This window comes from Salminus brasiliensis, chromosome 23 (assembly GCF_030463535.1).
Source record: "Salminus brasiliensis chromosome 23, fSalBra1.hap2, whole genome shotgun sequence".
Classification (NCBI taxonomy): Eukaryota; Metazoa; Chordata; class Actinopteri; order Characiformes; family Bryconidae; genus Salminus; species Salminus brasiliensis.
Window position 1 is genome coordinate 3,268,993 of NC_132900.1, and position 27,299 is coordinate 3,296,291.

A 27,299-nucleotide genomic window follows, 5' to 3' on the forward strand; every position below is an offset into this window, starting at 1 on the left:
GTTGTACCGAGAGGCATAGTGTAGTACACTGTTCCACAGCATTGCACTGAGGGGTGTGGTGTTCAGTAGTGCAGTACTGAGTGGTGTGGTGTTCAGTAGTGCAGTACTGAGTGGTGTGGTGTTCAGTAGTGTTGTACTGAGTGGTGTAGTGTTCAGTAGTGTAGTACTGAGTGGTGTGGTGTTCAGTAGTGTAGTACTGATTGGTGTGATGTTCAGTAGTGCAGTACTGAGTGGTGTAGTGTTCAGTAGTGCAGTACTGAGTGGTGTAGTGTTTAGTAGTGCAGTACTGAGTGATGTAGTGTTCAGTAGTGTAGTACTGAGTGGTGTAGTGTTCAGTAGTGCAGTACTGAGTGGTGTGGTGTTCAGTAGTGCAGTACTGGGTGGTGTGGTGTTCAGTATTGTAGCAATGAGTGGTTCAGTAGTTCAGTAGTGTAGTACTGAGTGGTGTAGTGTTCAGTAGTGTTGTACTGAGTGGTGTGGTGTTCAGTAATGCAGTACTGAGTGGTGTAGTGTTCAGTAGTGTTGTACTGAGTGGTGTGGTGTTCAGTAATGCAGTACTGAGTGGTGTAGTGTTCAGTAGTGCAGTACTGAGTGGTGTGGTGTTCAGTAGTGCAGTACTGAGTGGTGTAGTGTTCAGTAGTGCAGTACTGAGTGATGTAGTGTTCAGTAGTGTAGTACTGAGTGGTGTAGTGTTCAGTAGTGCAGTACTAAATGGTGTGGTGTTCAGTAGTGCAGTACTGAGTGGTGTGGTGTTCAGTAGTGCAGTACTGAGTGGTGTGGTGTTCAGTAGTGCAGTACTGAGTGGTGTGGTGTTCAGTAGTGTAGTACTGAGTGGTGTAGTGTTCAGTATTGTAGCACTGAGTGGTTCAGTAGTTCAGTAGTGTAGTACTGAGTGGTGTGGTGTTCAGTAGTGCAGTACTGAGTGGTGTAGTGTTCAGTAGTGTAGTACTGAGTGGTGTAGTGTTCAGTAGTGTAGTACTGAGTGGTGTAGTGTTCAGTAGTGCAGTACTAAGAAATGTAGTGTTCAGTATTGTAGCACTGAGTGGTTCAGTAGTTCAGAAGTGTAGTACTGAGTGGTGTGGTGTTCAGTAGTGCAGTACTGAGTGGTGTGGTGTTCAGTAGTGTAGTATTGAGTGGTGTGGTGTTCAGTAGTGTAGTACTGAGTGGTGTAGTGTTCAGTAGTGTAGTACTGAGTGGTGTAGTGTTCAGTAGTGCAGTACTGGGTGGTGTGGTGTTCAGTATTGTAGCACTGAGTGGTTCAGTAGTTCAGTACTGAGTGGTGTAGTGTTCAGTAGTGCAGTACTGAGTGGTGTAGTGTTCAGTAGTGCAGTACTGAGTGGTGTAGTGTTCAGTAGTGCAGTACTGAGTGATGTAGTGTTCAGTACTGTTGTACTGAGTGGTGTAGTGTTCAGTAGTGTTGTACTGAGTGGTTCAGTAGTTCAGTAGTGTGGTACTGAGTGGTGTAGTGTTCAGTAGTGCAGTACTAAGAAATGTAGTGTTCAGTATTGTAGCACTGAGTGGTTCAGTAGTTCAGTAGTGTAGTACTGAGTGGTGTGGTGTTCAGTAGTGCAGTACTGAGTGGTGTGGTGTTCAGTAGTGCAGTACTGGGTGGTGTGGTGTTCAGTAGTGCAGTACTGGGTGGAGTGGTGTTCAGTAGTGCAGTACTGGGTGGTGTGGTGTTCAGTAGTGTAGTGTTCAGTAGTGCAGTACTGGGTGGTGTAGTGTTCAGTAGTGCAGTACTGAGTGGTGTAGTGTTCAGTAGTGCAGTACTGAGTGGTGTAGTGTTCAGTAGTGCAGTACTGGGTGGTGTGGTGTTCAGTAGTGCAGTACTGGGTGGTGTAGTGTTCAGTAGTGCAGTACTGGGTGGTGTAGTGTTCAGTAGTGCAATACTGGGTGGTGTGGTGTTCAGTAGTGCAGTACTGGGTGGTGTGGTGTTCAGTAGTGCAGTACTGAGTGGTGTGGTGTTCAGTAGTGCAGTACTGGGTGGTGTGGTGTTCAGTAGTGCAGTACTGGGTGGTGTAGTGTTCAGTAGTGCAGTACTGAGTGGTGTAGTGTTCAGTAGTGCAGTACTGAGTGGTGTAGTGTTCACTAGTGCAGTACTGGGTGGTGTAGTGTTCAGTAGTGTAGTGTTCAGTAGTGCAGTACTGGGTGGTGTAGTGTTCAGTAGTGTAGTGTTCAGTAGTGCAGTACTGGGTGGTGTAGTGTTCAGTAGTGTAGTGTTCAGTAGTGCAGTACTGGGTGGTGTAGTGTTCAGTGGTGTAGTGTTCAGTAGTGCAGTACTGGGTGGTGTAGTGTTCAGTAGTGCAGTACTGGGTGGTGTAGTGTTCAGTGGTGTAGTGTTCAGTAGTGCAGTACTGGGTGGTGTAGTGTTCAGTAGTGCAGTACTGGGTGGTGTAGTGTTCAGTGGTGTAGTGTTCAGTAGTGCAGTACTGGGTGGTGTAGTGTTCAGTAGTGCAGTACTGAGTGGTGTGGTGTTCAGTAGTGCAGTACTGGGTGGTGTAGTGTTCAGTAGTGCAGTACTGGGTGGTGTGGTGTTCAGTAGTGCAGTACTGGGTGGTGTGGTGTTCAGTAGTGCAGTACTGAGTGGTGTGGTGTTCAGTAGTGCAGTACTGGGTGGTGTGGTGTTCAGTAGTGCAGTACTGAGTGGTGTGGTGTTCAGTAGTGCAGTACTGGGTGGTGTAGTGTTCAGTAGTGCAGTACTGGGTGGTGTAGTGTTCAGTAGTGCAGTACTGGGTGGTGTGGTGTTCTACGGTACACTGTAGTGAGTGAACCACACAGCAGAGCTGCGCAGTGGAGTTGCTGTCCAAGGTGCTGCATCACGTGTAGAAGTTATCAGTCCCGGAGGACACCAGAGACCCCGCGAGCCCGTTTTAGAAACCTCACCTCACCTCAGAATAATCTCAGCCTGCCCGCGTGGCCCTTTTCTCTCTGCGTCTGCTGCAGCTGCATCAATACTGCCTTCCCTACAGTTTCCCTCTCCACCAGCGCGAGCAGCGTCCTTGACACGCGGGGAGGGAGGCATGATCAGCCGCGTGCTCAGCGCCGGTGCCCTGGGTTTGCTCGCTCGGCTAAAAGCGACGATAATGATGATGATGATGAGGAGGAGGAGGATGATGATGATGATTGCAACGAGGACGATGACGATGGTGATGAAGAGCGAACAGCAGTGCCCGGAGTGCACTGGCTCGACTTGCGCGCCGCCGAGGAGTGCCGGGAGCGCGCGGTTAGCGCAGACTCCGGCCGGTGTGATGGGTTTGGGTTTTCTTGTGTGTGTGTTTTGCACTCTCGCGCTCTCTCTCGCTCGCTCTCGCTCTCTCTCTCTCTCTCGCGCTCGGCATGCACTATGTCTCACCGCTGGTGGTCGTGGTCGCCTCCGATCGCTCTCCACAGAGACACTGCAGCATATGCGCGCCTTTCCTCAGGAAGAGCCTCGCTATCCTCATCGATTTCGGCCGGCTCCACTTTCCCGGATGCATGCACGCGACCAACAGTGTGGAAAACCAAGACGGGAAAAAAAAAAGAAAACAAGGAAAACCGGAAGCGCCTTTCTCGCTCCTTCGTCCTCCTCGAGCTTTAGCGGGAAGCTCTCGTGCTAACACGGAACATCAAGCACGAGAGGCTGGTGGTGGGGGGGTCGCGGTGTGATGTGATCTGGTGGGCTCGAGAGGCTCCGTGCACCTCCATCTCTCCATCCAGTGCATCTCGGTTCCACCACGCGCTCCTCCAGGCTGGTCAGCTGCACGCGCAAGGACGACAGGGTGAGTCGTCGCGCGCTCCGGTGCCCATCGCTTCCTCTGGTGTTCGCTGGCAGAGTGAGACTGCGGGGGGGGGGGGGGGGGGGGGGGGCAGGAAGGGGGGGTCGTGGTTGGAGGGGTGGGAAGGGAGGGTGTGTGTGAGACGGGGGGGGGGACGTGGCAGGACGGCCTCTGGTGATGATGATGATGATGAGCTAATGCTGGGCCACGCGCTGCGCTGAGGGGTGAAGAGGGTGAAGTCCTGCGGGCGCGAGAGCTCACAGGGACACCGCGCGAAGACAGGAAGCGATTAGAGCGAGAAGACAGGAAGTTCAGGAGGAGTTTGAGAGAGGAGTTCACTCTGGAGTTTCAGCAGTGACACTTATTATTACTGCTTTAACGGTCACCTTCATCATCATCATCATCATCTTCCTGTTCTTCTTCATCCTCATCTTCATTATGACAATAATCATCATCACCTTCATATACATCATCATCATCATCATAATCACATTATCACTTCATTATCATTTCCATCATCTTCATCATCATCATCATCATCATCATCATCATCACCATCTTTACCATCATTATTATGATTAATCGCCATCTTCTTCGTCATATCATCATCTTCACCATCGTCTTCATCAAATCACCACTACAATACTTACATCACAATCTTCATCATTATTATCACCACCACTATCTTCATCATCATCATAATCACCATCTGTATCATCACCATCTTCCAGTTCTTCTTCATCCTCATCATCATTATGACAATAATCATCATCACCATCATCACCTTCATATACCTCATCATCATCATCATTATCACTTCATTATCATTTCCATCATCATCATAATCTGCATCATCTTCTTCCTGTTCTTCTTCATCCTCATCATCATTATGACAATAATCATCATCACCATCATCACCTTCATATACCTCCTCCTCATCATCATCATCATCATCATCATAATTACTTTGCTTTCAAACTACAATCTATGAAGATCCATCTCCATAATCACCACCACCACCACCATCATCATCAACTTCATTGTCTTCATCATAATTATCATCACCATAGTTACCATCTTCATCACAACATTACCATCTGTCACAATCATCATTATAATCTTCATCATCATCGTCATCATGATAGTAATTATCATCATCATCTTCTTCATCGTGATAATCATCTTCATTATCATCACCATAGTTACCATCTTAATCACATCACCATTACCATCACTCTCACAATCATCATCATAATCTTCATAATCATCATTGACATGATAGTAATCATTATCATCATCTTCTTCATCATGATAATCATCATCTTCATCATTATTATCATCACCATAGTTACCATCTTAATCACATCACCATTACCATCACTGTCACAACCATCCTTATAATCTTCATCATCATCGACATGGTAGTAATCATCACCATCACCTTCTTCATCATGATAATCATCATCAGCATCATCATTACAAGCTTTATCATCTTCATCATGATGATGATCATCATCGTCGTCCTTGTCGTGTTCATTTAGTTCATCACCCTGACCATCTTCATACATCATCATAATGACCATCTTCATCACCGTCATCATCATACCATCATTATCCTTGCCTTTAATATCACCATCCTTATCATCATCATGATCTTCACCATCATCCTAATCATGATCTCAAGAATCATCATTTATTGCCCTCATCATCATCATCATCATCATCATCATCAGGCATATAACAGTAAATGTAATCTGAGTCTGTTGAGCTTCAGTATGAAAGACCCAGCCTGTTCCTCCTCTCCATAACCTTTCTCTGTCCTCTTTTCCCTCTCCTTCTCTCTGTATTTCAGACCTGGATGACGTGAGTGCCTACTGTAATCAGTCCTGTGATGTCATCACTACTGTACAGTCAGTGACCAGTTCAGTGTCTACTGTACAGAACTGAAAAACCACACTGCCATTATTAGTGGAGACAGTAGAGGGCGCTGATAGCTAACTTTTAGATCACTCGTACAGTGAGAGAGAGACAGAGAGAGAGAGAGATAGAGAGAGAGAGATGTAATGACTTAATTCAATAAAGGAAACCTCTGTTTAAACATCGGCTCTGTTAGTTCCTATCAGGTCACAACAGAAGAGGATGATGATGATGATCATCATCATCATCATCAAAGGTGCACGTATCTGTCACTGCACAGCGAAATGTACACACACACATTAGTGAACATTAGAGCGGTGGGCAGCCAACTCTAGCACCCGGGGAGCAGAGAGGGTGAAGGGCCTTGCACAAGGGCCCAACAGTGGCAGCTTTCCAAGCCCAGGTATCAAACCCACAACCCTATCATCAATAGCCCAGAGCTCTAACCGCTGAGCACCACTGCCCCATCAGCAGCAGCAGCAGCATCAGTAAGTAGCAGCAGCAGCAACACCAACGATACATCTGCTGCTCCAACTACAATAACAGCTCTAAACGGTTCCTAGACAGTTCTTGACTTGGAGTTATAGGTCCTTCAAAGAACCCTCTGAACCACTAAACCCTCTGGCCTCGGGGCACAAGAACAGGGACAGTATCCAACCCTGGTCCTGGAGATCTACTGCCCTGGAGAAGGATCCAGTTCCAACACACCTGTTTCTAAAAACCAGATGCTTTTAAAAGCCTTCATTACCTGAATGTATAAATGAACCTATATGTCCAAATTTTTATGGACACCACTTCTAATGAATGCATTCAGCTACTGAACATAAACCCCCCGCACTGTGGAGCTGTGAAGCAGTGGAACTGTTTTCTCTGGAATGATGGATGGTGGTGCTCCATCCAATACTTTTAGGATGAGTTGGGTAGTTGGGGATGATAAAGTGTGGTGGTGATCATCATCCAACATCCTGACCTCACTAAAGCTCTTGTAATCGCTGAATGCAATCAACTCCTCACAGCAATGCTCCTCCAACATCTAGTACAAAGACCTTTTCCCTGGAGAGTAGTTAAATCACTGTGTAGTCATTGAGTCGACCACGAAGTCCAAAGTATTCTAGAGTCAAATATGAGGCCATCTATCCCACAACTAAAGCTTGGAACACTGAAATTGGGTCATGCAACAGGACAATGATCCCAAGCACACCAGCAGATCTACAGCAGAATGGCTAAAGATCAAGATGTTGCAGAGGCCCAGTCAAAGTCCAGGCTGGCTTCAACCCAGTTAAAATGCTGTGATGGGAACAAATGGCCAAAATCCTCAAGAAGAGTGTGTCAATCTTCCTCCAGAACGACGTGAGAGATGGATAAAGTCAAACAGAAAACCATAACTTCGAGATATCGCTGCTAAATGTGCTTCTACCAGCGTCTGATTCATGGGCTTTTACCTGAGATTGCAATTTCCTAACTTTATAAAAATGTTACATAGTGTTTTTTTGTCTGATCTGATCTGGGGGCCGCAGACAAGCTGGAGTCATTATAGATCAGACCGGACACCTCGCCTCTGTAACTCATACGAGCTAAATGCAACAAATCCCAAAAATCAGATCAAGATGAAGAGTGTTACAGTGTGTTCCCCTCGCTGTGTCCCCGGAGAAGTGAGCCGAGGTGTGAAAGTGAGCTGTGTGCAGGTGCAGGTAGAGGACGGGTATAGGGCGGGATAGGATGAACGCACAGCTCCACATTGTGCTGCACCGAGGATCATTTCCTGCTAACAGGGCAAAGTTTCCTCTAACCCTGTTATTGCGTCTCGGGAGCATTTATAGGACAACCAGGCAAAAGCGAACACGTTGCATTTGGCCACCTACTGTGGCTAGCTCTACAGCTTATGAGCACTTGAGGAACATTTGGAGGTCCTTCAGTCTGAAACTGTCGAGGAACCTCTTAAGGTGCTCTAAGGAACCTCCAGGAGAGCTCAAAGAGTTTCTTGAAGGGTTCTTGAAGCGTCATAAGAGGTTTCTCTACACTTTCAAACTCTAGTACTCTAGTAGTGTGGCCTGGACCACAGCCGTATTCAGCAGAGCGATGACTGGTGCGCACCAAAGAAGCACGTTTCCATCAAACAGTATGAAGATCCATTCAGTGGGAGGAGTCATTTTCCTGCCAAGTGTCAATCATTTGTTCAGCAGCTGGTGATTCTAACCCTGGTCAAGTTAGGGCCTATAAACAGTATTTCCATCCTCAGCATTTCAATTTGTCCTTTACATGATGATGTCATAATTAATGGACCAATATAAATGCTCCTTTTTTTTACATTGACTGATGCATAATAGCCGCTTTTCCACTGCAGGGCCGAACAGCTCTGAGCGCTGAGCGCGGTGGTTTTCCACACGGACACGGTTTAGCACAAAGCGCTAACTAACTAGCCTGAGGCTGGTTTTCTCAGCACGGTTAGCTAACCATACTTGGGGCCACAGAAGCGTTTGCTGGGAGGGCTTAATGGCTTAGGGATCCACTGACTGGCTCCATATTCACGTCACTTTTCTAATAAGTACAAGCTGCTTGAGTCGCCTATGGCCTTATCCAACATCGCTAAGGCGGTGGCGCTAGCACGGCCAGGCTGACAGCTAGTCCAGCATTACTCCCACTGAGTTTACTATGGCCTGCCTGCCGGGCTCGTCCAACGGTGCTACCTCCAGTGTTGTCCAGCATCCAACATCAGTACCGCGACATTAGCATGGCCTAGCTCGCTTAGCTTCCTAGGCAAACCCTTTCAAAGTGAACTGCAGGGTTTCTGTATAAGAAGCTGATGTGGAACAGCTGGGCTGGACTGTGTCCATGATTTTGTGATGATTCATGATGTCGTCTTCTATGCCAGGACCACAGGTGTAGCTATCAGTTAGCATAGTGCTAACTGCTTGCATACGTCCTCACACACTCGCATCAAAACCCCACTGAGTCTGTTTCAAACTTTCAGACTTGTTTAAGTGGATGAGATGAATGAAGAAGATGTCCCAATACTTTTGTCAATATAGTGTATTTAGTTATTTGGTGACCGTGTTTTTATTTGATGCTTTTTAGCTGTGAAATATCACAGTTACGTCAAAAAAGGTGCTTCACACACACACACACACACACACACACACACACACACACACACACTTCTTTAAAGAACCCTAAAAACCCTCTAAGTTCTCTAAAAGGCTCTTCTATGGTCCTGGAGATCTGCTGCTGCCCTGGAGAGCCCAGTTCCATCACACCTGGCTCAGATTCAGATTCAGACACTCCTGAAAGCCTTTATTACCTGACACAGGTAAGTTAGATAAGGGGTGGAGCTTAAATGTACAATGCATGCTCCCAGGCTCCTTGTGTTCCTCCTGCTTTTCCAGCAATCATCTAAACTCGCGTCCCCAAAACTGGACAGGGCCGTATAAATAGTGCATAAACAGCGAGGTTCGCGTGAGGTTTGCGTGAGGATCGCGTGAGGTTCTAGAAATCTGATGAAAGCCGCGTCTGAGGCCTGTATTTACTCGGCAGATTCAACTCCTGTACGTGTGCATAATGCATCTGTCATCCATAATGCATGGAGGGGTTAGCGGCGCTGCAACGTGAAAATAAAACGTCACTTGTGAGACGGGGCGGCAGGAGGAGAGAGTGATGAGACCTGAGGAGAAGATGGAGGGATGATGAAAGACAGAGAGAGTGACTGGACCCGCGGCGGCTGGAGGGGGAGCAGAGCGGGGGGCCGAGCGGCCTTTTGGAGGAAGAGAGCAAACAGGAAAGATGTGCAGGTCAGCAGGAAGACGGCAGGACTAATGAAGCTGAGGAAATATGTGAGTGAGTGAGAGACAAGTGACTGAACACAGTAAAGCTCTCTCTCTCTCTCTCTCTCTCTCTCTCTCTCTCTGCTGACAAAAGAACCTCTCTATCAGTCATATTATTCCAGCACATCAATTCACAGCAGGAGAGATATATGAAGGAGTCATGCGCTCGTCTGTCTGTCTGTGTATGTGTGTGTGTGTGTGTGTGTGTGTGTTTTTGTCAGGATGATCAACACAAACTGTCTCCATAAGGAAAGAAATGCCCCCCAAAAGCTGCAGTTTTAATTGCCTATAAGACTGTAAGGTCAGGAAAGGTCAGGGATGGGTCAAATGGTGCACACGCTCATTTACAAGCATGTGATAACACACCACACCACAAATACTAGTGTGTATGTGTCTGTGGAAGGTCAGGAAATGTAATTTAATTAAGTAATTTAATATATTTTCAAATATATTTATATTATATTAAAAATAATTATAGAGAAAATATTATTAATATTAGTACATATAGTCACTGTTGGAATAAAAAACCTTGTATGTCCAAAATGGTGACTTTCGACGCAATGTAGAAAGACTGATTGTGATTATATCTGTATATAATACATATACAATAGCTCAGGATTACGGATAGGTCTGTACTGTGTTTATATATATAAACACACACACACACACATACAGGAAATATCACAATGACAGATTTCCACATGTATAATACAAATGGGTATAATACATATGAGAGACTTGTAGGTAATAGGCGTAAATATAGCCCATTTGTCCCATATATTAATATTACATATAATAGTTTACACATATATCGTCAATATCACTCAAAGAACTGCCAACTTTACAGGAGAAAAAAATTACAAAATTTTATTCTAATTCATTTTGGAGCATTTCTATTGATTATTGATTAGAATTTCACAAAAAAAGAAAGGTTTTGTTTTAACATTGATTTTTATGTATGTATAGGACAAATGAGAATTACTGATAGGTACGTCCTACTATATATATATATATATATATAGAGAGAGAGAGAGATAGATAGATAGATAGATAGATAGATAGATAGATAGATAATACACATGGGAAATTTCACGTATACACAGATTTTTATATGTATAATAAGTATTACTTATAGGTACTAATATATGTCCCATGTATTAATATTACATATAGTGATTTACATTTACTTATATAAAAGTGTAAAGAGAGTTTATTTCAGGTCATTTTGGAGCATGGTACATATATATATATACATATATACATATATATATTCACTGATATATGACATACATATCTTAATATATTAATGCATTGATATGTTATTATTTACATGAGGTGGGGGAAAAAATCAATACTTATCTATTAATGAATGTCAGTTTGGAGCATTTCTATTGGTCCATTCATCATTAAATACAATAAAATTTCCATTACAGAGAAAAGTACAAATATGGTGACAGATTTTTAAGTAACTAGATATAATGTATTAGTCTATATATGGTATATAGTATATATATAGTATATATAGGTATTTACATATATACAATAAATACCATATTGGACAATATTAGTATACCTATTATTATTATTATTATTATTTAAAAAATAGGTTTTTTATAGGTTATTACAAAGGTATAGACCCACATTGTGACAAAGTGTGAAAACAAGTGTGTGTGTGTGTTTACACCCTGTCAGCAGTACTGTTAATCAGCCTTTTGCAGCATTTTCATCTGCTAATATGGATGTATGAGGAAAGCAGATCTAAACGACACATTGATCGCTCTCTGTCTGACACACACACACACACACACACACACACACACACACACACACAAAAAGTGGACATCCTAGCACTTTTCTCCCAATGCACCTGGTCTGACCCTTTAGCACAACAGTACAGCGATTCCGCCCAGCAAAACACACTCTGTATCCCCGCAGACACACACACACTTTCCCCCACATTCAGAGCAGAACCCAGAAGAACCCTGCAGAACGTGCGTGATGGTGCTGATGGTGCTGATGCTGTGAATAAAGCATGCACTGTGCTCTCACTATGGTGTGTTTGAGAGCTGCTGAGTAGAGGCACCAGAGACAGCAAAGAGGCACATGTGTGTGTGTGTGTGTTTCCTTATACTAACCATGCTGTAGCTATACACTCTAAACTACAGCAGAAGGAAAGAAAAGCCCATCTAAGAGCCATGTGAGGAGTGTGTGAGGCGTTTCCGGTTTCCACTGCTGCAGTGAGCATCAAACCCCCCACACACACACACCCTGCAGCCCCCCAGCCCCCCACCCCCAGCTGCCCCAGCAAAGCATGGCAAAAGAGAAGAAGGAGAAGAAGAAGAAAAAGAAGAAGAAGCAGAAGAAGTTCCTTACCTCCTTTATCCATGCCGCTCCGTGTTCAGGGTGGAGAGAGAGAGAGAAAGAGAGAGAGAGAGAGAGAGAGAGAGAGGGAGGGAGAGGATGGAGAGAGGAAGAGAGAAGCACTGAGGGAGGAGAGAGAGCAGCTGCTGATAAAGGAGCATGTGGCAGAGTTTATATTCTACAGTAAGGGGAGGGCAGAGAGAGAGAGAGAGAGAGAGAGAGAGAGAGAGAGGGAGAGAGAGAGAGAGAGAGAGAGAGAGAGAGAGGAGAGCTAGAATAGGTTAGAGAGAGGGGGAGAGAGAGATAGAGAGATAGGTAAAGAGAGGAAAGAAAAGAGAGAGTGGGGTAAGAAAGGGAGAGAGAGAGAATATTGGAAAAAGAGGGAGAGAGAGAGAGAGAGAGAGAGAGAGAGAGAGAGAGAGAGGTAAAGAGAAAATAGAGAGAGAGAGAGAGAGGTAAAGAGAAAATAGAGAGAGAGAGAGAGAGAGAGAGAGAGAGAGAGAGAGAGAGAGAGAGATTTGTGTATTGCAGGTGGAAGTTTTGCCTGCTCAAGTGGCACTGCAGTAGAGTGTGTGTGTGTGTGTGTGTGTGTGTGTGTGTGTGTGTGTGTGTGTGTGTGACGTCTATAAGGTAGAAACTGAGACTTCTTGTCTGTTCTTGTTATGGTTGTGCTGAACTGACAATACTGGATACATAAACCTGCATATTCTACTGAACCCAACCGATCTGAATAAAACTGAACTGAACTGAACTGAATTCAACCGGATTTAAATGAACCAAACTCATTTTAGATGGAATAAATTGAACTAAACTGAACTGAACTTAACAAAATTAAACTGAATTAAACTCTGAATTAAACTGAATTGCATAAACGGAACTGAATTGAACTTTACTGTGTTAAACTCAATTAAACTGATTTGCATAAATTTAACTGAACTGAAATGAACTGAATTTAATTGAACCAAACTAATTTTAATTGAAATAAATAAACTCAACTCAACTCAACACAATTAATCTGAATTGAACTCAGAATTAAGCTGAATTGCAGCTTAATTCTGAATTGAACTATACTGTATTAAACTGAACTCAGTTGAATAAACCGAACAGAAATGAACTATTCTGAATTGAACTGAACTGAGTTAAACTGAACTGAACTGAGTTAAACTGAACTGAATTGAACTGAGTTAAACTGAACTGAACTGAGTTCAACTGAACTGAACTGAACTGAGTTCAACTGAACTGACTTAAACTGAACTGACTTATAACTGAACTGAACTGAACTGAGTTCAACTGAACTGACTTAAACTGAACTGAACTGAACTGACTTAAACTGAACTGAACTGAACTGACTTAAACTGAACTGAACTGAGTTAAACTGAACTGAGTTAAACTGAACTGAACTGAACTGACTTAAACTGAACTGAACTGAACTGACTTAAACTGAACTGAACTGAGTTAAACTGAACTGACTTAAACTGAACTGAACTGAACTGAGTTAAACTGAACTGACTTAAACTGAACTGAACTGAACTGAGTTAAACTGAACTGACTTAAACTGAACTGAACTGAACTGACTTAAACTGAATTGAGCTGAACTGAACAGAAGTCAACTTAACTGAACTGAACTGAATTTAACACAGTTGCATAAACTGAAATGAAATTAACTGAAATCAACTGAATTAAACTGAACTGAATTCAACTGAACTGAATTAAACTGAGCAGTAAATTGATCAGTCACTGGAATTCTTGAATCTAGCTGCTCTTTAATGTCTTCACTTTTTCCCTCTTTCACCGTCTCAGTCTCTGGTCCCGGGACGTCCCTACAGATACCAACTGTCCTTCCACTAAAGGCTGTTGCTGTTGAACAGCTTCTGAAAAGGTCCCGGACGACCCACCCAGCAATGTCTGCATATCTCCAGCTGTGTCGGAGAAAAACAGCGAAAGGAGGCGTCTGGCAGCTTCATTGATTAAAGCCGGGAAAGGCAAAGTCAGCAGAATGCAGGGACACAGGGATACCGGCTTCCGTTACGCAGCTGGTAAACACAGGAGGACGAGCTGCTGTTAGATATTTCCGTGCTGAAACTGGAGATCCAGGACCGGTCCGAACTCAACAACATCAGCACCACCTCCGTGATTCGGTACGACCAGACAGGAACATGCAATGACGTCATCAGGGAGTCGAACCGAGGATTTAGCAGACTGGAATGCTTCACCCATAGGGCCCTAAAAAAGTGACCAGTGGGTGGAAGAAAATGGTAGGTGTTTCCAGTAAAGTGGCCACTGAATAGACGCGCAAGGTCAGTGTTTCTAATAAAGTGGCCACTTAGAGAAACACAAGGTAGGTGTTTCTAGTAAATTGGCCAATGAGAGGGCGTAAAAGGTAGGTGTTTCAAATAAAGTGGCCACTGAGAGGACGTAAAACGGAAGTGTTTCTAATAAAGTGGCCACTGAATAGTGTACAAGGTCGGTGTTTCTAATAAAGTGGCCACTAAATAGACGTGCAAGGTTGGTGTTTCTAATAAAGTGGCCACTTAGAGAAAGCACAAGGTCGGTGTTTCTAATAAAGTGGCCACTTAGAGAAACACAAGGTAGGTGTTTCTAGTAAATTGGCCACTGAGAGGACGTACAAGGTAGGTGTTTCAAATAAAGTGGCCACTGAGAGGGCGTAAAACAGAAGTGTTTCAAATAAAGTGGCCACTGAATAGACGTACAATGTTGGTGTTTCTAATAAAGTGGCCACTTAGAGAAAGCACATGGTAGGTGTTTCTAATAAAGTGGCCACTGAATATACATACAATGTCAGTGTTTCTAATAAAGTGGCCACTGAATATACATACAATGTCAGTGTTTCTAATAAAGTGGCCAATAAGAGGACGTACAAGGTTGGTGTTTCTAATAAAGTGGCCACTGAAAGGACGTACAACAGAGATGTTTCTATTAAAGTGGCCACTGAATAGACATACACTTAGAGAAAGCACATGGTAGGTGTTTCTAATAATGTGGCCACTGAATAGACATACAAGGTTGGTGTTTCTAATAAATTGGCCACTGAATAGACGTACAAGGTCGGTGTTTCTAATAAATTGGCCACTGAATAGACGTACAAGGTCGGTGTTTCTAATAAAGTGGCCACTGAAAGGACGTACAACAGAGATGTTTCTATTAAAGTGGCCACTGAATAGACATACACTTAGAGAAAGCACATGGTAGGTGTTTCTAATAATGTGGCCACTGAATAGACATACAAGGTCGGTGTTTCTAATAAATTGGCCACTGAATAGACATACAAGGTCGGTGTTTCTAATAAATTGGCCACTGAATAGACATACAAGGTCTGTGTTTCTAATAAATTGGCCACTGAATAGACATACAAAGTCGGTGTTTCTTATAAAGTGGCCACTTAGAGAAACCACATGGTAGGTGTTTCTAATAAAGTGGCCACTTAGAGAAAGCAAGGGTTGGTGTTTCTAATAAAGTGGCCACTTAGAGAAAGCACAAGGTAGGTGTTTCTACTAAAGTGGCCACTGAATAGACATACAAGATCTGTGTTTCTAATAAAGTGGCCACTGAGAAGATGTACAACGGAGGTGTTTCTAATAAAATGGCAACTAAATAGACGTACAAGGTCGGTGTTTCTAATAAAGTGGACGCTGAACAGATGAACACGGTTGTTTCCAATAAAGTGTCCACGGAGAGGATGTACAGAGTGTTTCTAATAAAGTGGCTAGTGATTAGAAGCACAAGGGGTGAATGTGTGTGTTTGGGACAATCGGAGTGTTTAGCAGTGTGTGTTATCTAGTAGTCGGCTGCTGTTGAGGTTATGTAGGAGAGAATTTTCTGGGATATTGTGTCACAGAAGATGCTGACTCAGCTAGTCAGGTGACTGTGTGCATGCGTGTGTGTGTGTGTGTGTGTGTGTGTGTATGCATGCACAAGGAAAGCAACACTACATCTCAAACAAAGCAGCACATTTGTGTGTATGGCAGCAAATATGAAGCACCACCTGCATTACGATTTGCTTCCATAAGCAAGTTTATTACCATCCTACGAGTCCACACTGAAACACTGAACACTGTAATCCACAGGGCAGCCTCTTTCCTCTACACTCTCATTTTTCAGGTCCATGGCAAAGGCATGAGCAATGTGTGCAAAATGAGCTTATTAATAAATAATAAGATGAGAGATTACGGGTTCCACCAAATGGGGATTCAGGGGAAATGAATGAGTCCCAATGAACTGGAGGCTGTGGTGAGGATGTGTGTGTTAATACGCCTGGGAGAAGCACTGAAAGCACAACCCTGTGCAGGAATCTGGACCTCCACCCACCCCTGAACCTCTAAACCCACCAGTACCCCTACACGTGCCCTCTGGGTTTTATCTGTAAAGATGAGAAGGGTAAAATAGGGGGTTTCTTTAGGGACTACTTTGCCCTAAACGCCCTGCTTGTCTCCCTCCTATCACCCCAGCTGACATGGCCATGTTGGGCCTGTATGGGTAGCCCACCTGGGAACCAGAAGATTTTGTCCATGGATTTGTTCCATTTTGGCCCCGCCTATGGGTGCATATGTTAGGTGTTTCTAATAAAGTGGCCACTGTGAGGCCATACAGAGTAGATGTTTCTAATAAAGTGGCCACTGAGAGAGAGCAAGGGTCGGTGTTTCTAATAAAGTGGCCACTTAGAGAAAGCAAATGGTAGGTGTTTCTAATAAAGTGGCCACTGAGAGGACGTACAAGGTCGGTGTTTCTAAAAAGGTGAACACTTAGAGAAAGCACATGGTAGGTGTTTCTAATAAAGTGGCCACTGAATAGACATACAAGGTCTGTGTTTCTTATAAAGTGGCCACTGAGAGGATGTACAGAGTAGATGTTTCTAATAAAGTGGCCACTTAGAGAAAGCAAGGTTCTGTGTTTCTAATAAAGTGGCCACTTAGAGAAAGCACATGGTAGGTGTTTCTAATAAAGTGGCCACTGAGAGGACGTACAAGGTCGGTGTTTCTAATAAAGTGGCCACCGAGAGGATGTACAACGGAAGTGTTTTTAATAAAATGGCCAAGGAGATGACGTACAGAGATGTGTCTAATAAAGTGGCCAATTAGAGAAAGCACATGGTAGGTGTTTCTAATAAAGTGGCCACTGAGAGGACATACAAGGTTGGTGTTTCTAATAGAGTGGCCACTTAGAGAAAGCACATGGTAGGTGTTTCTAATAAAGTGGCCACTGAAAGGACGTACAAGGTCGGTGTTTTTAATAGAGTGGCCACTTAGAGAAAGCACATGGTAGGTGTTTCCAATAAAGTGGCCACTGAGAGGATGTACAGCGGAGGTGTTTCTAATAAAATGGCCATGGAGATGAAGTACAGAGTAGATGTTTCTAATAAAGTGGCCACTGAGAGGACGTACAAGGTCTGTGTTTCTAATAGAGTGGCCACTTTGAGAAAGCACATGGTAGGTGTTTCTAATAAAGTGGCCTCTGAATAGACATACAAGGTCAGTGTTTTCAATAAAGTTGCCACTGAGAGGATGTACAACAGAGGTGTTTCTAATAAAGTGGCCAGGTTTAGATTAAAAGCACAAGTAAAGAGCTTGTGTCCATCCTATCACCCCAGCTGACATGTCCATGTTGGGCCTGTATGGGTAGCTCAACTGGGAACCAGGAGATTTTGTCCATGGACTTGTTCCATTTTGGCCCCGCCTACGGATGCCCACCAGGGTCAGTGACGGGACCAGGAGGGGTTAGGCATGGTCTATACACTACACAGGGGTCTAGATGGGACCCATGTGAGATTAAGGTGAGCTGTAACAATGAGGCCTATTGTATGTATGAATACGTACAAACCCACTCAGAGCCCACCTGGAACCCACCTAGTCGTCGTTCCACCCATATGAGCTCCACATGAGCACGCTGGCTGCGACCTGAGGGTTGAAGAGAAATGCACGGAGTAGCTGTTTTGGAGCAAAACCGACAGACAAACAATGCTTTGTCCACACAGCTTGAAATACATACACAATTCTTTATTTACAGATGATACAATACAGGTGAAGTGGAATTTCCCTTGAAGAGTCGACGTAAATCAAATCGATGGGATCAATGGGAGAGTTCGTTTTGAGATGTGGACTTGACTGACCGATGGCTATACAGTGGCTAGTGGCAGCTATAAGCAGCAATCAGAAAGTTTGAAATCGACGAAACCAGATTTCCTCCCAGTCCTGATAGCAGCAGCTCGCGGCCTCGTCCAGAACCCAAACATAACAAACCTATCCTACCATATGCATTCTTCCAACCGGAAACGAAAAACACCAAACACTCAGCTAATATAAAAAGCCGCTGGCTCTAACAGGGCATAATTGTGTGTTTCAATAATTGCACTTAAGAATATTGTATTCGAGGGTTATCCATTAGCCAGATATAAAAGGGTTTGGCTTGCTTTGACATATCATGTCATCGTTTCACTACAGAAAAGAAGTCAGTGTTTTTTTGTGTACAGTGTTCACAGATAAAAGAAGCACAAATAGTTGAGGACGCTGACGAAAAAGCATATGAGGGATTATCTAAGACAAACACAGGAAAGCTGTCGGATTCTAGTTCGATCGGTTAGTCGATACTACGATGGAGGATGTATTTCCAGACTGCCGACACGCTTGCAAGCCGCCTTCATGTACAAAGCTTTGGGCTGTGAACAGCACTTCTGCGTGTCCAAGTATAGCTACCCGAAATTGCTGTTCTCTAAGTGTTCTCTACCCCCAGAAGAAAAGGCTCCAGAATGTTGATTCCTACCCCACTTTTCGCTCTGCCTTTCTCCCAAAGGACCTTCTCCAGCGCTGGAGAACAGCCTCTCAGCAGCTTTGAGTAATGGGCAGGTTTAGGGCACACAGCTTTCCGTTTCAATGCAATAACAGCACAGGCTCCTCAGCCAATGGGGGCAGGGCGCTTTAGAAAAACTTGTCATCGATGCGGAAGTGTGGCCGTGATACATCGTCTGGGTTGATGAACACGGAGATGGACTTGCCAGGGTTCTCCGTGACCAGCTGCTGGAGCTTCTTGGCTAGCCGATCATCAGGCTGCTGATGGTCCGTGGAGAACGGGTCTGTTTGCGGTGAGGGAAGTCCAGAGGAGCTCCCGCGCCGTTGCATCTCTTGTGTTAGCCGGTTGGCAGCCTTGGCCTGCTCGATGGTGGAGCGCAAGTGCTCGGCCGGGTCGGAGCGCACCAGGGCGAGTTTGCGAGCGTGAAACATGGCCGTCTCGTCGCACAGGTGCTCGAACATGTTGCACTGAGGGATGAAATAGTTGGGACAGGTCTTGTTGACCAGGCAGTGCTGCAGGTCATCGACGAGACCCAGCAAGAAATGGGCGGCAAAGTCCTCTTGCGCGAGGTAACTCGCCGGCAGACGATCGCAAGCCCATAGCATGATGCTGCGCAAGTGGTAAGGGCTGACGGAAGAGGGCTGGCCCAGCAACTTGACGAGAATGGCCTTGCAGGCTTGGAAGGCTTGCATGAGGCCTGGAGAGATGCACTTCTTCAGCTGGACCTCGCTCCGGGCGAAGGAAAGGCGCCACTCGTTCTCCCTGCGCCCAGATGCCGAGCAAGCAGGCAGAAGGTAGAACCCACTGATTACCTCTTCCTCCGTGATCTTCCCGTCCCAGAAGTGATTCTCCATCAGCCAGCTTTGGGCAACTGCTGGCCAACCTTTGAAGGACACCACTGGGACGATATCGTAGAGCATGCGACTGCTGCCCACTCCCAGAATCATGGACAGCAAGGTGCTGTGGCGCTCCACGCGCTCTACCCTTGGGGTACCCCGTTGGGGCTTGCGCTGGACCTCGGCCAGAACTAGAGCCACGGCTTCCTGGAACCAATCGGCCACCAGAGTGGGCGAGAAGAAATAGTTGGTGCTTCCATTGAGGTGGTCAGCCAGCGTGCAGCAGTCCCGCCAGCGGGTGATGGTACCTTCGTCAAACAGGCGCAAGCTGAGCCAGGAATGACCCAGGGCAGAGTGGCGCATGTCCAGAGTGACCGGCTGGTTGCGGTCATGCAGCTTCAGAGCGGGGACCAGCAGGGTGAAGGCCATGTCGTAGTCAGAACCACGGTTGTACACTCCCAACTCATCCAGATCCATGTCCACCACGCCGTCTCGGACTCCACCCGACAACAGCAAGTACTCGTTAGCGACTGGCAACTTCTGGTCAAGCTTCTGCACCATACCTGGGCGACAGAGAAAGACGGGGCAAGGGGTTAGCAGCGATAACAAGAATTTTTAACAAGTCTCAAAAGGACAGTTTGTCAGATTCGGGACAACCAAACAGGAGAAGCAGACAGGGACGGAAGTGTTCGGACACACGGCCGAACACTTGCGTCTTGTTTTGGATCCAGGGTCCGGCATGTAGTCGTTGTTTCGCGCTTGCGAGTCGGTTATTTGTTAGGACCTTTGGGTCGGACTAATATCAAACTATTGGTGTCTCTGTAAATCAATCTACCCCATCCTGTCACATGACCTACCACCAAGTCCTGCCACTATCTTGCAAAAAAGTACAGCACTCTCTATCTGGCGTCTGTTTCCATTGGGTCGATAGGAGGACCTGAAAGAGAACACCGGTGCTGGGAAAAGGCAATCGATCAATAGGGGAGGAACCTGGAGTCCTCTACAGTTGTTTGCAGGGGAAAGGGTGTGTAGACCGGCTACACAAGTACACAAGTGCAGATGCTTAGATAGTACAAAGTACAAAGCCCTGCTGGAACTGCTGAGTGTGGATATGGTGTGGAGTTTAACGTGATTACACGTGCTTAATGGTTTTTAAGCAGCACAGGGCTTTCACCTGCCCCTCCACCGGGGCGCAGGGATGCTCTCAAATATTTATGGCTGTTTTCCGGATCCGACGGTTCGGCACAATGCCCTTGGACTCTAACAGTGGCGTAGTCCATTAATAGACCTCACCCTCCGATTCCATTTCTTGTCGCCGCTTTCTCTCCTCTCTGTCCTCCAACTTTCCTCCCACCGAAGCCAAGCATCGTGGCTCCTCCTTTACAGCGTTTGGGTGCTAACGAGGCTCGACGTGGTGCTAATGCATGGCTTGATTTCAAGTCCTGGTCTACATTCATTAGTTAATGCCGCTGCAGTATCAGCACTGATCTGTAGTGAAACATTAAGGGCTAATTGTGTTCTGACCCCGGGGGCTTCTTTTATAACATATTATGCGAGTATACACTACTGTGAAGAAATGAGGAGCGAGTGGAGTGGCTCCCTCTTTAGGGCATAAGTAGAACCGCACCTTCAAAGAGTCAAATCCTGGTTCCCAGAAGTGTTCGATGTAGAACCAATGACAACTCAAAGTTGGAGCTATGTGGATGCTTAAAAGGTTCCTTGCATTGGTGGAAAACCTTTTATATTGTTATTGGACTGATTAAAGGTAGAATCCATATATATATATATATATAGTACTGGATGGAGCACCATCCATCATTCAATTGCTCCACAGGTCAATGCTGGGGGGCTTTATACCCCTCTACTAGCCCACGCCTGGTGTTAGGCAGCATGGTGCAAACAGGTTCATGATGTTTATCTGCTCCAGTTAGTCCTATTCTATTGGCAATATTTCTGTCCAGAGACTAGACAAGCTGTTTGTGTGCACTTGCACATCTGTGTTAACAATGGTGCAACTTAAAGTGGGGTGTCAGAAGGGGTGTCCACAAACATTAGGACATACAGTGTTTAGTAACACTGCTTGCTATTTTAATAGACAATAACTGTTAAAGATTTTAATATTTTAATTATTTAATGAGTAGTTATAATTAATGTCTCAAGAATATGAGGCAAGAATACGAATCTGAGCAGTGAAAAAGTGAATAAACAGAATAAACAAACAAGGTAATAAAGGAAACATCAAGTGATTTGCTTTGAGATTTAATCTCCACATATTTTACTGCATCCAGTATCTGCTATTTTAAGCCTGACCCAGATCCGATCCTTTGTTTTTACCGCTGTGTTCAAGGAAAGCAGCCTCTGGAAACCAAATGCGCTTCATATACATATACTCTTATATACTCTTAAAAAATAAAGGTGCTTCAGAGGGTTCTTTGAGTGATGTCGTAGAGGCACCACTTGTGTTTTCATAGGGAAGCATGTCTGTCTGTCACATGTGAGTATTATGAACCTTTTAAAGGTCTAATGAACATTCTCTTGGGGTACAGTCATGTAAAAAGGCTGGATGACCCCATGAAAATCTTTGTCTTTTTAATGTATTTAAATATCTGGACACACACAACTGAAATTACAAACTGTCTTTTAAAATCATCTGCAAAAAATAATAAATAGAAATACCCCCCCAACATTTATTACTCCTAAAAATGAGTAGAATTAGATGCATGTGCAGATGATCAGAACATGGTTGGAGAGGATAATTCAGATGTTTAGTCTGGTCTGCTCTTGATTGACATTGAAGTGAGGGGTGAAGAAGATCACCATGGCCAGATCCACAGAGCTCTCTGAGGCCTTCAGAAAGAAGGTAGGGGGTCTGGAAAGGGGTTTAAAAAAGGACTAAGGAATCCAACGTTGAATTAGCTGGGCACAATAACAGGACATGTTGGGGGATGTCATGTGGAGCTCTCACACAGCTGAAAGAATACTGCATGGAGGAGTGGGAAAAACTCTCTCCCAGTCAGAAATGGCTCTACCATTATTAGGTAATTAAGTCTAAAAACAGCTATTAGGGCATAGGGTGTCCTAACTTTACCACAACTGCATTTCTATTAATACATTATCATACATTAGGAGTGATATGGAGAGGAAGTGCCATCAATCCACCCTTGAGAGAGCCAGGCCTATTGTGCTCTCTATAGGTTCTCTTCAGTTGAAAACTCTTTATTATGAGAGTCAGATGCTACTAAGTCACTATGCTCCACCTTTTAAGGCACTGTGGCCTTTAGTGGTGGCTTTCTGTCATGGCCGAATATGTTCGGACAATCAGACGTCCTTTATATGTGATTACAAAAGCAACAAAAGCAATGTCTGTCAATTAAAGTAAGAATTCCTCCTCGTTCTCCATCAAACGTTACCACAAACTGTCGCAAACTCACTTGGCAATAAACCTCTATTATTCAGACACCGCCCCCACCCAACCTTCCATTGGGCCCTTCACTCACTCTTTCTCGCTGAGACAGAGACCGAAAGCTTCACAAACACCCAGTGTCACTTTTGTTCAGTCTCTTTAATTTGCATACACATACACTGTCGACCAATCAGCGCACGTCACTGTCTGAATTGGGCCTTAGTGAATGGCAGAGATTGAGAGTGTGAGAACAGCGTCTGTCTGTGTCTGCAACTCTGCAACTGTGTGTGTGTGTGTGTGTGTGTGGGAGAGAGAGAGAGAGCTGTAGATCACTCATGCCTCAGCGGACATGGGGTTCCCACAGATGGCTCAGCGCTGTCATACTCCCTCCTGACTAGGCTAGGACCAAAAAACACCACGGCTGGACAGGCCTATTGAGTTGCCACTGAAAATAGCCGCTCCAGTAAAAGTGTCAGTGGTCAGTGAGAAAACCTCAACCTTATGTTTCTGGTTTCACTGCAGAGGCCAGTGCAGGACGTACTGCTTAACGGCAGCTTGGCCAAATGTTTGTGGACACCCCTTTTAATAAGTGCCTTCAGATACAAACACGACTTGTCTAGTACCTGTAGAGAAGTACGGCCATTAGAATAGGACTCTCTGGAGCAGATAAACATCATTGGCAGAATGCCAGGCATGGGCTAGAGAGGTATAAAGCCCCCCAGTACTGAGCTGTGGAGCAGTGGAACATCCAATACTTGTGGAATGAGTTGGGATGAGTTGGGGATGATGAGGTGGGGTGATGATCATCCAATATCCAGACCTCACTAACGCTCTTGTTGCAGAGTGCCATCAAATCCTTACAGCAATGCTCCCCCAAAATCTAGTAGAATATCTTCTTCTCTGTACAGTAGAGACAGTTACTCCAACAAAAGCAGGATCAGCTCTTTTAATACCCTTGATTTCGGAAGAAACATATTAATGAGCAGGTGTCCCAATACTTTTGTCCATTTATTGTGTATACTATATATATATATATATACACAAACCAAAGACCCTTCTAAACTTTCAATGGAGGTCAATGTGGAGCATTTCTATTGGTCCATTCATCCAGGGTCCTGGCCTAGACATAGGGTCCACCTTAGGCCTGACCTTTGCAATGTGAAGAGCTGCTTTATGCTATGCTAACCTTAGCCTTGTTGCTGCCTTATTGCTCATTCCACCCTCAGTTGGATGGTTTTACACCCCTTCCCATCCAATGAATCAGCGACAGCAGTCACAGTCTTTGGGGACAGTAAATCACACAGCGGCCTCGCAGTCTTAGTTACAACCCTGCTGTAACTAAGACTGAGACTGAGCGAACAGAAGGCGCCGCCAAACATGACTGACTAGCTGAAGACTACCCAGCAACGGTATTCAGCGCTTTAATGGGCCTACCACTTCACCAGCTTCTACATATGTGTATTATTTTGTATTGCACTGTATTGTTGCATCATGACTAGCATGTAAGCCTGGGGCTAACATTAGCTAGCGGCTAGAGCATTAGACTGTGAAGCTAATGTTAGATTGTCGGCTTTCGTTAGGGGGGCAGCTACTTCCAACCCCATTTCCAACCCCATTCCAGTCCTGATCCTTTGTTTTTACCACTGTGCTCTAGCACAGCGCCCTCAGCTACTTCTAACCCCATTTCCAACCCCATTCCAGTCCTGATCCTTTGTTTTTACCACTGTGCTCTATTAACGGCCCTCTAGGCTCCGTTAACGAACGATATTCCTGGCCTGCAGCAACGTGGAACATGGTTCTAGAGTTTTGACCGGGTTCGAGCTGCTTTGCCTCCAATTATTAGTATATTTTCTGCCATTTTATATATTTTATATATATAAATATATACACCCGCCACATTTTTCCTCTTGAATTACGGCTTTTTTACAGATGTTTTACCGGCCAGAGAACCACAGTCTTTTGGTTCTAACCCCCAATGGACAGCAGGATCAAAACTGTGATGAAGTGGCTAATGCTAACACTAAGTGATACGCCAGCAGCTTAATAAACCTATCTGATATATCAGCCAATTGGCATTATATATACATATATATATATATATATATATATATATATATATATATATATATATATATATATATATATAAATAAATAAAATATTATATATATATATGTATATGATATATCAACATTCGGGTTGCAACCCTATATATTTTACTGCATAACTATAAATATATATATATATATATATATATATAAATATATCTGATTAATTCAGATAATTCAATTATCCGCAGATAAGGTTCCGACACATCCCTAATATTTTCCCATTGACACCTGTAGCAGTTTTCTGTGCACGATAGTGACCTTTGTCCTTAATAAAAGGATTTTTTTTAATATTAAAAGACAGACAGGGTGTAGTGGTGGATGGGTATGGGGAAGAGGGAGGGGGGTTCAATCCAACATGTGGCAGTAATCATTTTGATCCCCTCCAGCAACGGATTAAGAGCAAGTACTCATCTGACTGTGGAATTAATATTTTTGCATCTGTGTCCGAGATGGGGTCAAAGCAGCACAGTAGTGATGATGATGGTGATGATGATGATAGAAATTATAATAATAAATATACTATGCAGTATTTTTTTATAGATATTATATAGTATTAAAGAGGATATATGAGCATGAAGATGATGTTAATGGTGTTTTAGATTGAGAAGAGAAGCATGGGAAGCATGTTAGGAGTGGTTTGCACAGGTTGAAGATGGCTTCTTGTTGGAATTTTCCGTTCCACCTTAAATGGTGCAGCAGTTCCATTCTGGCGCCTTAGGCGCCAGAATGGAACTGCTGCACCATTTAAGGTGGAACGGAAAATTCCCAAAAAAGGATCCAACTAAAGCTTCACGTTTGCTCACCCAGCATGGAAAAGATGAAATCCTTGGCCGTGTGGATCTCCAGAGCCCTCTGGTCGTCGTAGTCACGCTGGTCGTGCTTGCTAAACTCCTGGATCAGCCGGTTCAGCTCGTCCATCCTCGATCCGGACCTGAAGTCCAGCTCCGGGGAGCATGCCGGCCTGGGGATGCTGCTGTTCGGCGTGGCGGTGGGGCTGCTGCCGAGACTGCTCACAGATCCAGCCCTGCTGCTCAGGGCAGGGGCCGCCATCTTTCAGCACACACACACACACACACACACACACACTCTCTTACACACAGTGGCAGCAGGAGCTATTTCCCTTCCCTTCCACCCTTCTTCCCTCCCCTCCTCCTCCTCCTCCTCCTCCTCCTCCTCAGAAAGCAGGTGGTGCTGTGATGAAGCCCTGATCCGTGATGTCGTGTGTTAATCCACGGACAGCCTGAGACTCTGCCCCTCCAGCAACACCACCACCACCACCACCACCAACGTCAGATTTTAACATGATGCTAAAATTAGACCAATAAAACCTGGGATTAGGAATGTAATATTGTTAAGCAATTGTGAATATTAATAGAGATCAGTAGTATTGATGTGTGTATCTGATAGAAGTGTATTTGGTAATAACAGATCAATAACAATTGATTACATTGATGATTATATGATAACTAGTATTTACACTTTTATGCATTAGTAGTAGTTGTTGTTGTAGTAGTAGAAGAACAAGTGTGTATAATAAAATAATGAGAAATAATACAAAAAATGAATTTAACATAAGTTATATTACTTTATGAATAATAATAATGATGATAATAATAATAATAACAACACATATCAACATATTTCAAGCAGCCTGCGGATATAAAATAAAAAGGATTTCATGTTATATGATAGCAAGTGTGTTATTATTATTATCATTATTATTACTGTTATCATTATTATTATTAGTAGTAGTAGTAGTAGTATTGCAGTAGCAGTAAAGTAGCATAAATACAATCATAAAATAATAGGTTTTATTTATTTTACAAAAGCATATTTTATAACGATTATAATACTACTACTACTACTACTACTACTACTAATAATAATAATATAAATATATTCTAAAATAATTATAATTAATAGTGACCATGATTGATATGTATTACTGTCATTAAAATGTAATTGTGTTTGCTAATAACTCTTAACACATGTTTACATTATTATCATCATCATTGTTGTTGCTGTTGTTGTTGTTTGTTATTATTAATATTATAGTACTTTTTATGTAAATATAAAAAATAAAAATAATATGTTTATGTTTACGGCATTTAGCAGGTGTTTACGTTTACTACTACTACTTATGCTGTAATAATAAGTATAACTTTACACCTCATAGTTATAAAACAACAAATTATACTATATATTAAATTAGATACTAAATTATTATTATCTTACATAAACAGAATGAAGAATTACCATAGTATACACATTAATTATTTTAAGCAAATATAATACTGGA

The 27,299-nt window shown here is 43.9% G+C and overlaps 1 protein-coding gene across 1 annotated transcript; it reads right to left on the bottom strand.

Annotated features, from left to right (window-relative positions):
* Positions 1-17,841: 17,841 nt before the first annotated feature.
* Positions 17,842-26,139, bottom strand: mb21d2 (Mab-21 domain containing 2). Its single transcript, XM_072669030.1, has 2 exons — positions 25,804-26,139; positions 17,842-20,051 (listed from the first exon to the last, which is right to left on the bottom strand). The coding sequence occupies exons 1-2, from the start codon at positions 26,048-26,050 to the stop codon at positions 18,781-18,783; spliced, it is 1,518 nt and encodes a 505-aa protein (XP_072525131.1). The 5' UTR covers positions 26,051-26,139; the 3' UTR covers positions 17,842-18,780.
* Between the last annotated feature and the right edge of the window lie 1,160 nt (positions 26,140-27,299).

What these genes read in the sequence shown, in the direction of transcription:
- mb21d2 (XM_072669030.1), bottom strand. Translation starts at nt 26,050, where the DNA reads ATGGCGGCCCCTGCCCTGAGCAGCAGGGCTGGATCTGTGAGCAGTCTC. An exon ending in TTTCATCTTTTCCATGCTGG is followed by an intron (nt 20,052 to 25,803) that starts GTGAGCAAACGT and finishes TCTGTCGCCCAG; the next exon opens with GTATGGTGCAGAAGCTTGAC.